General features: G+C 52.5%; 8 protein-coding genes across 8 annotated transcripts; 4 read left to right on the forward strand and 4 right to left on the reverse strand.

The window, feature by feature from the left end:
- Positions 1 to 198: 198 nt before the first annotated feature.
- DL89DRAFT_260638 (kinase-like protein) lies at positions 199 to 2,168 on the forward strand (the record flags this gene model as incomplete). The annotated part of the gene is made up of 6 exons (XM_040885807.1): positions 199 to 201; positions 296 to 353; positions 439 to 469; positions 668 to 1,017; positions 1,058 to 2,020; positions 2,041 to 2,168. The coding sequence occupies 6 exons, from the start codon at positions 199 to 201 to the stop codon at positions 2,166 to 2,168; spliced, it is 1,533 nt and encodes a 510-aa protein (XP_040740035.1).
- A 202-nt stretch (positions 2,169 to 2,370) lies between these two features.
- On the reverse strand, positions 2,371 to 3,921 carry DL89DRAFT_249800 (uncharacterized protein; the record flags this gene model as incomplete). The annotated part of the gene is made up of 3 exons (XM_040885170.1): positions 2,371 to 3,090; positions 3,214 to 3,330; positions 3,433 to 3,921. 3 exons carry the CDS (start codon positions 3,919 to 3,921, stop codon positions 2,371 to 2,373), a joined length of 1,326 nt encoding a protein of 441 aa, XP_040740036.1.
- A 230-nt stretch (positions 3,922 to 4,151) lies between these two features.
- Positions 4,152 to 6,099, forward strand: DL89DRAFT_270512 (uncharacterized protein). The gene has a single exon (XM_040888743.1). It carries the CDS (start codon positions 4,512 to 4,514, stop codon positions 5,964 to 5,966), a length of 1,455 nt encoding a protein of 484 aa, XP_040740037.1. The 5' UTR covers positions 4,152 to 4,511; the 3' UTR covers positions 5,967 to 6,099.
- A 257-nt stretch (positions 6,100 to 6,356) lies between these two features.
- DL89DRAFT_270513 (uncharacterized protein) lies at positions 6,357 to 7,941 on the forward strand. Its single transcript, XM_040888744.1, has one exon. It carries the CDS (start codon positions 6,468 to 6,470, stop codon positions 7,881 to 7,883), a length of 1,416 nt encoding a protein of 471 aa, XP_040740038.1. The 5' UTR covers positions 6,357 to 6,467; the 3' UTR covers positions 7,884 to 7,941.
- Positions 7,942 to 8,042: 101 nt separating this feature from the next.
- DL89DRAFT_270514 (chitosanase) lies at positions 8,043 to 9,070 on the reverse strand. The gene has a single exon (XM_040888745.1). The coding sequence runs from the start codon at positions 8,956 to 8,958 to the stop codon at positions 8,125 to 8,127; it is 834 nt and encodes a 277-aa protein (XP_040740039.1). The 5' UTR covers positions 8,959 to 9,070; the 3' UTR covers positions 8,043 to 8,124.
- Positions 9,071 to 9,469: 399 nt separating this feature from the next.
- On the reverse strand, positions 9,470 to 10,603 carry DL89DRAFT_78602 (chitosanase). Its single transcript, XM_040892075.1, has one exon. It carries the CDS (start codon positions 10,459 to 10,461, stop codon positions 9,622 to 9,624), a length of 840 nt encoding a protein of 279 aa, XP_040740040.1. The 5' UTR covers positions 10,462 to 10,603; the 3' UTR covers positions 9,470 to 9,621.
- A 572-nt stretch (positions 10,604 to 11,175) lies between these two features.
- On the reverse strand, positions 11,176 to 11,902 carry DL89DRAFT_286681 (uncharacterized protein). The gene has a single exon (XM_040889881.1). The coding sequence runs from the start codon at positions 11,768 to 11,770 to the stop codon at positions 11,309 to 11,311; it is 462 nt and encodes a 153-aa protein (XP_040740041.1). The 5' UTR covers positions 11,771 to 11,902; the 3' UTR covers positions 11,176 to 11,308.
- A 443-nt stretch (positions 11,903 to 12,345) lies between these two features.
- DL89DRAFT_295825 (uncharacterized protein) lies at positions 12,346 to 13,027 on the forward strand (the record flags this gene model as incomplete). Its single annotated transcript, XM_040890691.1, has 2 exons — positions 12,346 to 12,519; positions 12,560 to 13,027. 2 exons carry the CDS (start codon positions 12,346 to 12,348, stop codon positions 13,025 to 13,027), a joined length of 642 nt encoding a protein of 213 aa, XP_040740042.1.
- Positions 13,028 to 13,520: the final 493 nt, after the last annotated feature.

Raw genomic sequence — 13,520 nt, forward strand, 5'->3', positions numbered from 1 at the left:
TTTAGACTAACCAGCGCCTAGTTCACTGCAATAGTGCTCGCAGAAAGTGCTTGATTTTCGCTTTGAGGTGTCTGGCAAGAATGTTTACCTCAAAAACACCACCCATGCTACTGCACGCTTTCTTTTCTCTAGTCATTTCCCTCCCTTCCTAATTTCATTTTTTCCATACAAGCGCGCATTCCATTTATTCTATCTGTCATGGTAAGCATAGGCTCACAGGTTGCTTCATGGCTGGTCCCACACGGCCAAGACGTATATGCAAGTAGGCCCAAAGCTAACTTGCACTTTTGTTTAGGCTACTCCAGCGGCTCCGCAGAACCCAAACGACCTGTTCACAAAGCAGCAAAAGATTGGTAAGTACCAAGGCGCTGCAGGACAGAATCTTTCACCTCTAGAGCAAGTATGCTAACCAACTCTTCGACATGCTGTCCCTTCTAGGTCGTGGGTCGTTTGGCGAGGTCTACAAGGGGTATGTCGCTATGTCTGCAGCCAGGAAAAACATGCTGAGACAGCAAGTAGTGGTAGAATAGAAGGGCAGAGCGGGGGTGCCAGATGCACGCGCTGAGCTCGGTAGTAGCAGGAGAAGTAGAGGGGTTTGCTTTTTTTGTTTTGTTTCCATTAGGCTGCATCGCACATCTGCCCTGCTAAACATCTGCTTCATATCTAGATTCGAGACGCGCACAAAGCGGCCGGTCGCAATCAAGATCATCGACTTGGAGAGCGCTGAGGACGAAATCGAGGACATCCAGCAGGAAATCTACATTCTGTCGCAGCTGGACTCGCCACATGTGACAAAGTACTTTGGCTCGTACTTGGATGGGTCGAAGCTATGGATTGTGATGGAGTTCTGCGGCGGCGGCTCATGTGCCGACCTAATGAAGCCTGGCAAGATCAGCGAGGCGTACATTGCCATCATTCCTGCGCGAGATGCTCCAGGGTCTGAACTACTTGCACCACCAGGGCAAGATCCACCGCGACGTCAAGGCAGCCAACGTCTTGCTGACATCGAACGGCGATGTGAAGCTGGCCGATTTCGGCGTCTCGGGCCAAATTACAGCGACGCTGACGCGCAAAAACACGTTTGTGGGCACGCCGTTCTGGATGGCACCCGAGGTAATCAAGCAATCCGGGTATGACTACAAGGCAGATATCTGGTCACTGGGCATCACGGCCATTGAGCTGGCCAAGGGCGAGCCGCCGCACGCCGAGATGCACCCAATGAAGGTGCTGTTTGTGATTCCGAAGAACAACCCGCCCGAGCTCGGTGGCCAGTTCTCGCGTACATTCCAGGAATTTGTTGCGCTGTGTCTGAAAAAGGACCCACGTGAGCGGCCTACTGCCGATCAACTGCTCAAGCACAAGTTCATCCGGTCGGCCAAGCGCTCGTACTACCTGACCGAGCTGATCCAGCGCTGGGAGCGGTGGCGGTCGGCCCTGCCCGACACGCGCAACGATAAGAACGACGCCAAGGCTAGTGGCAATGTGGAGGAGGAGCAGGTTACATGGGACTTCAATTCGGTCCGCCAGAGCCTGCCACAGACGCCGGCAGCCCAGCAGCAGCAGCAGCAGGGATTGCCACCTCGCAAAGCACACCAATTTGGCCAGCACCAGTTGCATGCATCGGCGTCCTCGTCGACTACCAGCACGACATCTTCGTCGATTGTGTCGGCGGGCGGCAACACATCGGCACTACCGGCCCCTCCAGCTATCAGCACTGGCGGCAATCGCTCGCGCAGCGGAAGCACAGCGTCCAATGCATCTGGCCACCACCATGCGCTCAATGGCCCGCGGATGCAGCCATCGTACGGGTCCAGCATCCCGGCCAGTCCAACTACTCCGCAGCGCCATCTCAACAACGCCTCGCCAATCAACATCCCCCAGTATGGCGCTGGAACACCGGGTGCTAAGCCCGGAATGGGCAGCCGCCCGACGTCGGCACACCAGTCTGGCTCGCCATCTAGACTGCAGCAGCCAACCAAGATCGGCACGACGCCGACACAGCAGCAGCAATGGGTGGCCGGTAATGGTGCTGCGCAAAAGTCGCGCGAGGACCTCTACCATCGGATTCTGATGCCAATGCTGTGCGATATGGAGCGCTTGACAAACAATTCAAGGGAGAAGAACGGATTCTGCACTCTGGCGGATACACTGCGCAAGCTCGAGCATGAGATGCCAGGGTTCACAGACGTGTTCACCAAGGAGCTGACGGTGCGCGTAAACAAGCACTACGCGACGCGGCGTGGCTAACTCTGCACTGGTGTGCTTTCTGCCTCCCGCGAAGGCGCAACAGCAAGCCTTCTCTTCCATACTAGCCTCTCCCCTTTTCAAATTGCCTGGTTCATATTGAGATCTATTCAAAAACTGACGCAGCTAGAAATTCTGCCGCTTGTGCTTGCGGTTACCAGTCCGCTTGACGGCGTTCGGGTTCTTGCGGTTACGCGCGACCATCGGCATGCCGCGCGCATCGGTGGCCACGCCGTAGCCTTTGGAGTCTGCCAGACTGTTGCCGACAAGCAGGTCCGGGATGAAGTCCGGATCCAGCAGCGAGTTAACACCACCCAGGCCCGAGTTGGCTTTGGATTCCTTGATATTCTTGTACCGCACTGCGCTTTGGTACGCCTTGTCGTCCTCGCGCGTAATGATGTCGCGAATCGTGTGCTTGCCGCCGTGCGGCTTGGGCATCGAGTACACCGTGCCGCGCAGATTATACCTGTAGTCCTTCTTCAGATGCACCTGGAGCTGGCCGTTCGTGCTGGTAGTGACCGAGCAGCGCTTCAAGGTCGGATGGCCACATGCTGGGCAGAACTGCTTGTTCATGTCGCCGGTGAGCTCAAAGCATGCGTGGCAGCGCAGCACCCATGTGCGCAGCCGACGTACGGCAATGCCGTCGGGCGTCACCAGGTTAATACCCATCTTGAGGATCACGTTTTGCATGGCGAAGTCAGACGTCACGCAGGCCACCTTCAGGATGGCCTTGGGGCGGTCCGACATGGCGTTCTTCATGCCCATAGCGCTGGCAGCTTGGTGCAGCTTGACGTTGTTTGGCGTGATCCATTCACCGTTGAAGAAATCATCCTTGCGTGGCGCCTTCTTAGTGCGCTTAGGGCCGGCCACCTCCCAGCCATCGTCATCGTCGTCACCGCCCTCCTCAGCCTGCTGGGTCTCGGAATCCTCGTACTCCTCGTCGTCGTCGAACTCCTCATCGGATCCAACTTCAAACTCGTCCTTAGCGGCGCTTGTAAGCACAATGCCCTCCTCGGCAATACCAACCGTCTCCTCGTCCTTGGGCTCAACCGACAGATCCTCGATTGTCTGCTCCAGCTGCTCAATCTCCTTGTCAGACCCCTTGGCAGCCTCCTCCGACTCGTTGGCCTCTCCGATCTCATCAGCTTCCTTGGCCGCCTCGTTACTGTCATTGCCAACAACCTCGACCGCGTTCTTCATCAGCTTGCGATCTGCAATGTTCGGCTGGTTGCCCACAGGCTCAAGCCTGAGCCTACGCATCCCGTTTGCCTTCTTCTCCAGCATAAATCCAAGCGCAATGATCTTGAGATCGGCCATCGCCAGGCTCGCATAATCACCCGTCTTCCTGGCAAACGCAACCACCGCATTCATGCTCTCGGCATCAGGCTCGATCACATCAATGCCGTATTTCATATCAAGGCTCTGGTACCGGTCCTTGGAGGCACGGCTGCGCAGCTCGCCCAAGACCTCGGGGATTGTCACAAACTTGTTTGCAATGTGGTCCAGGGGAAGGCCCTTGATGAACGGGTTCGTGTCCACGACAAGAGTTACAACAGGCTTGTTGTTGTTTAGCTGCAGCTTTTCCTCGTATGTCAGCACTGCAGGCTGCTGATCAGCAATGGCCGAGGGCGCTTGTGTCGGTGTAGTCGTCTCTACTGTATCTGCTGCGCTCGACATTTTAAAGGTTTGTTCGTTGGAATAGAAAAATGGCTCCTGAAGGAGGGTGAGGAAATGAAGCTGGCAACAGATGAAAAAAATGGCTTTTTTTTTATAAACCTGGTCCTGATCAATCACTGCGATTACCGAGAAATCATGGTGCCGCTGCTGGCTTGCCTGGACTGCTGGTATCACATACACGTTCATGGAATCCCTGTGGTCTGCATTTTGTCTCTACACGCTCGCCCTTTCTGCTTCTCCATTAACTGTAATGCGTATTCTCAGGCTTACCAGTCACCTTGTGCAGCTCTTCGTGCTAACATGTGTTGGCTGCCTGCTGCTTCGCACCCTCTATATGGGTGCGCAGCTCGTAGCCAGTATCTATTTCCCTGCAACAAAAGTCCCCTACCTCAATCCACACCCGGTCCGCAGTACCGTGCCAAAGCCAGGGACCTTGGTGTGGCAGGAGCCCTTCAAATACGAAGCAAAGGTATATCTAACTGAAGCGGTCTACCAGCCGCTTCTTAACGACAGGTTTTTTGAGCAGGCCACGGAGGTCTGGCACATCGAGCCCCAGAGCCTGGCCAACAGGTACCCGGTATTCAACAAACATGGTTTTGAATATCACCAATCTTGGAGCGTATTCGTGGCTGACTGTGTTCCTCCAGGAAGCGGGTCAATTTTCTCCGCACCCAAATATAAGCGACCCGTTCCTGGTTGTTAGCCATATCAAACTGTCGGATTATGGCTTCTATTCGAGACCACCCATGCAGTTGGCCAAGAAAGTCGGGAGGTTCAATAATGCACCTTTCTACGAGGCTCTCTCTGTGACTACCCAGGCGGTGTGGAAGTTGTATCTCGAAGACAGCCTGCCTATTGTCGGCACTGTACGCAATCCACAGTACCCTCAGCACCCTGTTGCTCTCAACATGAGCACCAGTATTAATGGTACGGATGATACAGCAAGCTCTGACCATACCTATCTCCCACTGCTTCTCCATGATACGTACGCTCCGTCTACAAGCCAGTTGCACCCGCTACCATGGTTCAACGGGTCACTAAATGTTGGCGTTAACATGGAGATACGCGGAGTGCGCGCTGGGCTGGAAAACAGTATGCATCATGTAGCCACCACACTCGATGGCTGGATTCGTTCGGTTTTTAAAGCTGGTCATGAGGGCAGGGTTGCAGTGCTTGTCCTACCATCTGCACCGGTTGCATACAGGAGTATAATCTCGACAGCAGTGTATTTGGTCCTACTCCCCGTTTTTGTCGCTCTGTTGATCTTCCGCCAGCTCGTTGTCGCCAGGCATTTCTTTGCATCGGCCATTACGAACAAAGGATGGCCTAGCTTCATTGCAAGGGCTTACATGATGCTTATCTGTAAGGTAGAGCGTTTGGAGGACAACATGGGGCTAGTTATACCGCACAAACGGATGCATGAGCTATACCTTCAGATGACAGATTATTGGCACATGTGTGCAATAGGTCTAGCAATTCTCCCCTTAAACAAGGTGTTCGTGGTCATTAGCAGCAGATATGGCGCACAGGCGGTCAATCCGGCTGAGAAAGAGAAGGACGCGCAACTGCTGGAGCATGTCAAGGAAGACGGGGCCGATGATATGAATGCTGCCTTCAACACTTCATATGCACTAGCGCTGAAGCTGATGTTGGCAACCATGTCCATATCGCTGGCTGTCGAGTCTGCCTATTTCATCTATGCTTCAGACATTTCTACCCTGCCTGATTTGGTTGACGCTTGCAAGGGACTAGCAACACATTGGTATGCCACAATACCTCATATCATAGGCCGTATTTGGGACTGCGTTGTTGTTACTCGGTTCCTTCCACCCATCATCATGTCGTTCAATCGCAAGTCGACTTGCGGTATTCCTGTCATCTACCACGCACTACATATGGCCGAGTTTACTGTTGTTGGGCTGCTGTATCTCTACAAGACGCCTCTTGTATTGCGTCCAGAAACTATGCCGTGGACCGATTTCGCCATGGGGGCTGGGAGCATCGTCCTGGTTGCTCAGTGGGCTATCTATGATAGGTTCCAGTAGCTCCTTTGTAATGCTTCTAACTTCTAGCTTCTGAACAAACATCAAAGGCTGATCGTCTCTAATCGACATGGCCAGGTGGTGCTTGGTGTGCGATGCCCACCCACATTCCACGATCCGCAAAAGAAAACAGCGCAAGCTGCAAGAAGCGGATTGCCCGTTGATTTTTCCATAAATTTTCGAGCTGACAAAGAAGAGGGCGCGTAGATCCATGCATACGCGCTTGCCGCAGATGTTCCTGATGGGGAACAGCTTGGTAGCTTGAAAGCTTGAAGAGTGGTGGAGGGTAAAAATAGCCGTTTGCCTCCAGGCCTAGTTCTTGACGAGAACCCGTGGTCCTGAGTCGCTTTGTTTTGGCCAGCATTGGGAGAAGGAGGAGACGTGTCCTTGCCTCTGCTTTGTCCCTCCAACCGATATCTCTCATCCTCACCCTCTACGTTATTTCGCCACCAAATACCTCCCCCTTAATCCCGTGTATCTCCTGTTATTTGTCGCACCAGTATAATGGTTTCCCGTCGGTTTGTTTCGTTTCTTTCGGCGGCGTGCATGTCCAGCTCACTGGTCCTGTCGCTGGAGACAAAGATGCCCTCATATGACCTGTCCCAGGTGAAGGGTGGCCAGCTTATCAAAAACGGGCGGCCGACATACTGCGCAATTGCCCCGATTGATAACATGAGCGCCTATGTGAGTGCCGACTGTCTCGAATATGTTGGAGGCAAGATAAAAACCTCCGTCAACTATCAGGTTGCTGTCAATGACGCCTACGATGGAGCGCAAGGGAAGTTTAACGTGAGCTATGTGACCGTACACCCGAGCTACGACCCCAAGACAAAGGCCAACAACATCGCCATCCTGGAGTTTAACCTCGGTCAGGCGGAGACCTGGAGCAACCGCAACGCGTTTTACTTCCCGCAGTGGACGAGCGTTGTCTACGCACAGCGCAACGTGACCAACGTGGAAAGCTTGACCTGGGACACGCATACAGCTGGCGCCAACATCTACAACTCAACTGAGTGCAGCACGGCCTCGCCACTGTTTGCCGAGAACAAGTACGACCTCTTATGCAGCACAACCATTATGAAGCCTAACAAATCGGCTACATGCGACATGCCGTACGGAGTCGTTTACGCTACTGTCAACGACACGTACTATCAGGCCGGGCTCTTTAGTCATACGGCTGTCTATGGCGGCTCAGACCTATGTTCGTACAGCAAGCAGTATACCTACTACACGCTGCTGGCAAACTATGTGATGTTTGCGGCTATCACGCTTAACCGTACGGTGTATTTCACTCTACCGTACAACAACATGACACCGTCAGTTAGCGGCGAGTACTCGATGAATGTTCCCAAGTCAGTTGATGTCAGCGGCGTCACCTATGTCGGAGGCGATTTCTATGCCCGTCTGAGTGAACTGGGTTCGAGTATGAGCTCTGCCTCGTCGCCTTCGGGCACAGAAACGGCTGGCTCATCTCCGACCAGCTCGCAAGGTCCTAGCAGTGAAAGCAGCGCCAACAAATCGTCAGGTGGCACGTCCAACAAAACGACCATTATTATCGCCGTCTGTGCTTCGCTTGGATCTGTGCTTCTGATTGTCGCGGCCTTCTTCCTGTACAAGTGGATCCGGCGGATTAATAACGAGCGCAAGTGGGGTCCTGATGAAGAGAACGCCCAGCTGACCATGATTGCAAATGACCTTGGCGGTGCTGAGATGCCTAACGCTCAGAATACATCCAGTCTACAGCAGCAACAGCAGCAGCAACAGCAGCAACCACAGCCGCCGCCATCGAACATTGTGCACCAGTCTATTTCGCAAGAGGAGCTCCAACAGGAAATCGAGCAGGTCCAGCCTGAGCCAGACCTCCCCACATATAATGATGCTATCAGTGTCGCAAACATTATCAACGGGAAACGCAGATAAAAGTGTCGTATTTGAAGTACATCCACGCCAATAAAACTCTAGTTATTAAATATAAAGACGCACCTGTGTGGCTACAAAGTATGAATCTCGTAGATACGAATGGTTCATTGTATCCTATGTTGAGTGGAGCACAGCAAGAGATGATTTTTATAGCTGGATGCTGGATTGATTTATGGTACGGTATAGAGCAATACGTGGTAGTGTACTAAGGACATTAAATCTATTCATGCTGTGTCGCCTTCTAACACTTAATAGTGGTGACCACGCCGTCGTTGTCAAGGGCCTTGATCGACTTGCCCCACCTGTACTGCCTCTTGGCCACAACATACTGGTACGACTTGACACGAGAGACACTCTCCGACCACTCCTCCTGCGTCTCCTTGTTGTACGGGTTCATCAGATCGTCCATGCGCACCTCCAGGAACTTCTTCAGCCAGACGATTTCGTCAACATGGTGGCCGTTGATCTTGAGCAGGCTGCCCGAAAAGCCCCAGGCGTTAGCCTTGAACGACGCACTGGTCCTCTCGATGAGAGCATCAATTGAGTCAGGGTCAGTACCTTCGCCATGCTGAATGATCGTGTCGTACAGCTGAGCGCGGGTCACGTCGAGCTTGGCGCCCAGCTTGTCAGCAATCACCTGCGACGGGTTGAGGTACATGCTATCACGGATAGAGTTCTGTGCACAGCGGAACTTGGCATCAGACTTGCCCAGCTTCTCCCACACCGAGCAGTAGCCGTCCAAGCCAGCGACCGAGCCACTGTTTGTCTTGTCCAGCTCCTTCATAACCTCGTCGTACTTGCTGAATTCGTCCTTACCGCCGGTCAGCTTGTGGTACTGCTGGATCACGACCCAGGCATCCGAGGTGCCAGAGCAGAAGCCAGCAATACCAGCAGTGTAGCCGCGACCATCATTGAGGTTCTCGCAGTAGTCGTAGTGGAAGTCAGTATCGCCATTCTCGTAGATATTGGTCAGCTGGAGCGCAATGTTCTTGGAGCAGGACGAAAGTGCGGCATTCGCCGAAGAGAAAGTGGCCAGCGTAGCGACAAGGCCAAGTGTGGCAGTGGTGAATTTCATTATTAGCGTTTGTATGGATTTGGGATGTTTAGAAGAGATAGCACGCGATCGACAATGGAAAGGGGGTGATATGCGAGGGAAGAGGAGAGTTGATGTGTGTGTGTTAACTATCGGGTCGCTCAATGGCAGGGTTGGGCCAGCTGGTCTGTTTTATGAAGCAGCTTTTGAAAAAACGGGCTCATCGAAGGCTGGACGAGCGAAATTACCGACCTGCTTCCCCCTCCCCAATTTCCCGATTGTTGTCATTTCTATTCAGGGGTCTGAAAGACCGCACCGGTTTCTTTGTGGAGCGAGATGGGGATAAGGAAATCCGGCTTGGCACCTGCTAAACACGGTACGCTTTTGAAACATTACTCTGCTTTGGTATGTGGGTGGGCATATTTGGTTGATCAAGAGTGACATTCATGCATATACAGCATGGTGGCTATAAAAATAGACATCGGCGATGTTCAAATCGAGTGTTTGCTGCTTGCTAGAGCTATATTGGCAAATGGTTCTGTTGTTATTGCATGGCACATTCCATACGGACCGGGATTCACAGGCTATGGCTTGCCTGGAATTGTTCGGTCTTTCCGCATATGACAGCTATAAAGGCTACTGCATGCTACCACCATCCTAGACAGTCCATTTATTTTCTGACTTGAGCTGGCATGCAACAAGAGTCTATATCTTGCATTTGACTTCGGCGACCTTGCCATCATTGTCCAGAGCTTTTATGGAGCTGTCCCACCTGTACTGCTTCTGGGCAACAATGTACTGGTACGATTTTACACGGGTGACACTCCCAGACCACTCCTTTTGCGTCTCCTTGTTGTGCGGGTTCTTCAGGTCGTCCATGCGCACCTTGAGGAACTTGTTCAGCCAAACGATTTCATCGACATTGTGTCCGTTGACCTTGAGCGTGCTGCCTGATGATCCACTGGCATCAGCTTTAAATGATTCGTTCGTCCTCTTGATAAGACCTCCAATCGAATCATAACCCTCGCCTATGCCGTGCTGGATCGAGGCATCATAGATCTGGGCGCGGGTCACATCAAGCTGAGCATCCAAGCTGTCAGCCAGCTTCTGCGACGGATCAAAATACATTTCGTCGCGCACCTTCTCCTGAGCTGTGCGGAACTTGGGGTCGGACTTGCCCAGCTTTTCCCATGTCTTGCAGTAGCCATCAAGCCCGGTGGTGGATCCACTGCCAGACTTGTCGAGCTTTTTCATGACTGCATCGTACTGAGAGAACTCATCCTTACCGCCTGTCATCCTATGGTACTCCTGCAGCACAACCCAGGCATCTGATGTGCCGGTGCAGAAGCCAGCAATGCCAGAAGTATAGCCGCGGCCGTCGTGGATGTTTTCACAGTAGTCGTAATGAAACTCAGTGTCGCCATTCTCATAGATGTTAGTAACTCTAAGAGCAAGGTTCTTTGCACAGCCAGATAAAGCAGCGTTGGCAATGGAGGATGTTGCCAGAGCGCAGACGAGTCCAATGGTAGCAGTGAGGGTTCTCATTGTCGGTGTGGCTTGTTTAGTTGGTTGGCTAGAGGTGTTGCGATTATGCTCATTCTGGCTGAGCTAGACTGAGGGGTGGTTGTGGATTTATATGCGACAATGTAGACGGGTACACCATAGGGAGAGAAGAGGATAAATGTGGCACACTCATCTCACATATCTATCTTGGCATGGCCGCTTGTTCGCAAGCACATCTCTCCACATCAGCCCCACTCACCATGGATCAATGGGGGGGCTTTAGTGATATCTGCTGCCAAGCTATGTGCAAGGCCGCATGAATGCAATTGATACTCTTGGCGATAACAGACAAAATAGCCAACAGACAGATGTTGGTTTGAATAGTCCTACTCACAGACACAAATAACATTGCCGCATACTGCACCACACCGTATACTTCATCAGCCTTTAGGCAATTGTAGTGCATGGACCAAGCGGCACATTCTCACTGACCATTGACAGCATTCCACCGCTCTTGGCGTGGGAGGTCCTAGCTGCCCTCTATGTAAGTCTGATCCGAATCTATACTACTTGGAGAAAATGTCTCCAATCACCATGTGTAACTCAGCTACTATGTCCTTCGAACTAGTAAACCAATCACAATATGTTATCGCACTGTAAATTACATGGACATTATTTTCATCGGGGTGGTGCGCCGACAAGTGCAACATATTTAGTACTGCAACCTTTTGTTTTAGTGTAGGGGTGTCATTTGGCTATTTTACATACCTTTATTCTCAATGAACTCGGTGCTCATCTTGTAGGTGTATTACCTTTGTGCTTTATTGCTATAAACCTGCTCACTGTATAGTACTGGAAACAAATACAGCGTTCTAACGATCTCTGCGAATTACATTCCTGATGAGGCAGCACCGCCTAGTGATTGCGAACCTCCTGCACACATAACTGCCAAACTACCATGATGATTATGACGAGCAGCACATCGATGACAAGGACCAGTAGCGGCCCATGCATTTTGTGGGTGCGTGTTACCATGGAGATCTGATATCATGCTCATCTTCAGCGTGACTAGGACAAGCAGTTTGAACACTTCATCCACAGGTTTCAGGATGTCTAAGATGCCTTGGATTTGGGAATACGACTTGGGTAGTGAAAAGGCTGCAATGGTTTCGTTTCCAGACTTGTCAGTAAGCGTCCATCGCGACCCGATCTTGCTCTTATGCCATTTGTATTTGCATCCTGAGGAGTCTACAAATTTCCATGCGCTGCTGTCTGCAAGCCGTTGTGATGCATGGCAGATTTCGCCAAATCCACTCAAACTGGCGGTAGTGTTGGTCATTGTGGCTGTCATTGATAGCACAGGGGTCCTCTGAGTGGAACCACAGGAAGATTGTGATGTGCGGCTTGTATGCGTTTATAGTGTAGCTGGGATGTGCCGTGCTATTGGCATATACCTTGCCATTGATCGAGCTTTCATATACCAGAGACGTATCACTGGGCTCTCCATTGCAAATTGGTGTAAGAGACCGAGCGCTGAGACATGCTACAAAACAAGAATACTAGGAAAACAGCCGGAAAGCAGGGCTTGATAGCGATTGCGTCGGGTTTCGAGGCTACGTGTAGCAACGAGCACTACATGTGTTGGGCTGTTTCCTGACACTTGGCATGCAGTGCCAAGATGGCACATGACGCAATCTAGCATGGAATATCCGAAAGCACGGCCAGATCTCCTAATCCAGACATTGCTGATACATTGATTTCCAGAATGTCCCACAACGGCCTAACTCGTGCGTGTCGCGGCTATATGCAGGCAGGGTCGGGCGCAGATTTCACCGTGCCGCTGCACCTCGCTGTTCACACGCTCCTTCTACATACCGGCACTTTCTACACTTGTAATCTAGCAACCACCAGCAATCACAACAAATAATGACGGGTACGACCTGGGTTCTGCAGTGGAAGGATGCACAAGGCACGGCTTCGCTGGGACTGCTACAGGAGCGCTTGTTGCGCGGCCTACGTGCGAGCCTGAAGGGACGGTGGAGCCTCGATACGCGTCTGTTCCGGTCGCCACACAACTACCTGGAGCTGCAGAACATCAAGGTCGGGAACGCCGAGTGGCGACGCAGCCGTGCCCCTGGAGAACCGCGGCACAGCATCGGACAAGTCAATGTACCTGGTGGTGCGCGGACAGGGGGCGGCACGGCGGCAGTTTATAGTGATGGCTAGCAACCGCGTGGTGGTGGAGGCGGAGCCTGAAATGGAGTCGATCCTTTTGCGGCTCAAAAACCTGTGGACGCCTCGGCAGTCGGCACGGATCGAGGGATACAGCTACGAGGGAGACGACTGGGTGATCCACATTGGCAACATGATGGTGGGCACAAGCTACAAGGGCCTGGTGATTGAGATTAACTACCTGCCGTGCTCGAACCCGGACCAGACGTACGGGCTGATGCGCGAGCTGTTAATGATGATTCTGCCTGCCGATGCCCAGATCGATGTCAACAGCGGCGTGGACTACCGCCGGGCCGGGCTCGACCCGCATTGTATGACGGACCGCCACACTGCATACCAGTACGTGCACCTGTTTACCCAGAGCAGCCTTCTGTGAAGAGGAAAACCCCGTTGTCGCCGGCGGGCTTGTGACTCACTCTGGACCAGAGTGGAAACGGATGTTCGCTCGATGTCGCACCAGCAGCGAGATTCCCTCCTCACAGCCTCGGCTTGAGATAGCAGCTCCAGCACTAGCGTTGCTCCCACGGATCATAAAATCGATAGCTGGCCTGTCTTTGGCAGTGTCTGCAAGAAAAATTTTCAGTTTGCATGTGGGAGGGGGAGTGTTCAAGAGCGAGGATCGGCTGCTAGTTGGACACAAAAAGAGAAGGCGGGGGCGAGCTACGGCACTAGGGATGTGTGAGAAAATGGGACTGAGGTGCCTCTGCCGATGCTGAAAGACCAGCTCGCATTGGCGGACACAAAGTGGGGGTGGATGCAGGCCTCGAATAGGAGCGACGTAATAGAAGGACAAATTGGGGACCCAGATGCCGAGAGATGGAGCTTCCTCGTATAGCAACGGCGCTCCAGTGCGAAGAACGGATTTTTTG

The sequence above is a fragment of the Linderina pennispora genome (genome assembly GCF_002104995.1).
Source record: "Linderina pennispora strain ATCC 12442 chromosome Unknown DL89scaffold_19, whole genome shotgun sequence".
NCBI classification, from domain to species: Eukaryota; Fungi; Kickxellomycota; class Kickxellomycetes; order Kickxellales; family Kickxellaceae; genus Linderina; species Linderina pennispora.

Coding starts and splice junctions, on each gene's coding strand:
- DL89DRAFT_270512 (XM_040888743.1), top strand. CDS start 4,512: ATGGTTTTGAATATCACCAATCTTGGAGCGTATTCGTGGCTGACTGTG.
- DL89DRAFT_270513 (XM_040888744.1), top strand. CDS start 6,468: ATGGTTTCCCGTCGGTTTGTTTCGTTTCTTTCGGCGGCGTGCATGTCC.
- DL89DRAFT_270514 (XM_040888745.1), bottom strand. CDS start 8,958: ATGAAATTCACCACTGCCACACTTGGCCTTGTCGCTACGCTGGCCACT.
- DL89DRAFT_78602 (XM_040892075.1), bottom strand. CDS start 10,461: ATGAGAACCCTCACTGCTACCATTGGACTCGTCTGCGCTCTGGCAACA.
- DL89DRAFT_286681 (XM_040889881.1), bottom strand. CDS start 11,770: ATGACAGCCACAATGACCAACACTACCGCCAGTTTGAGTGGATTTGGC.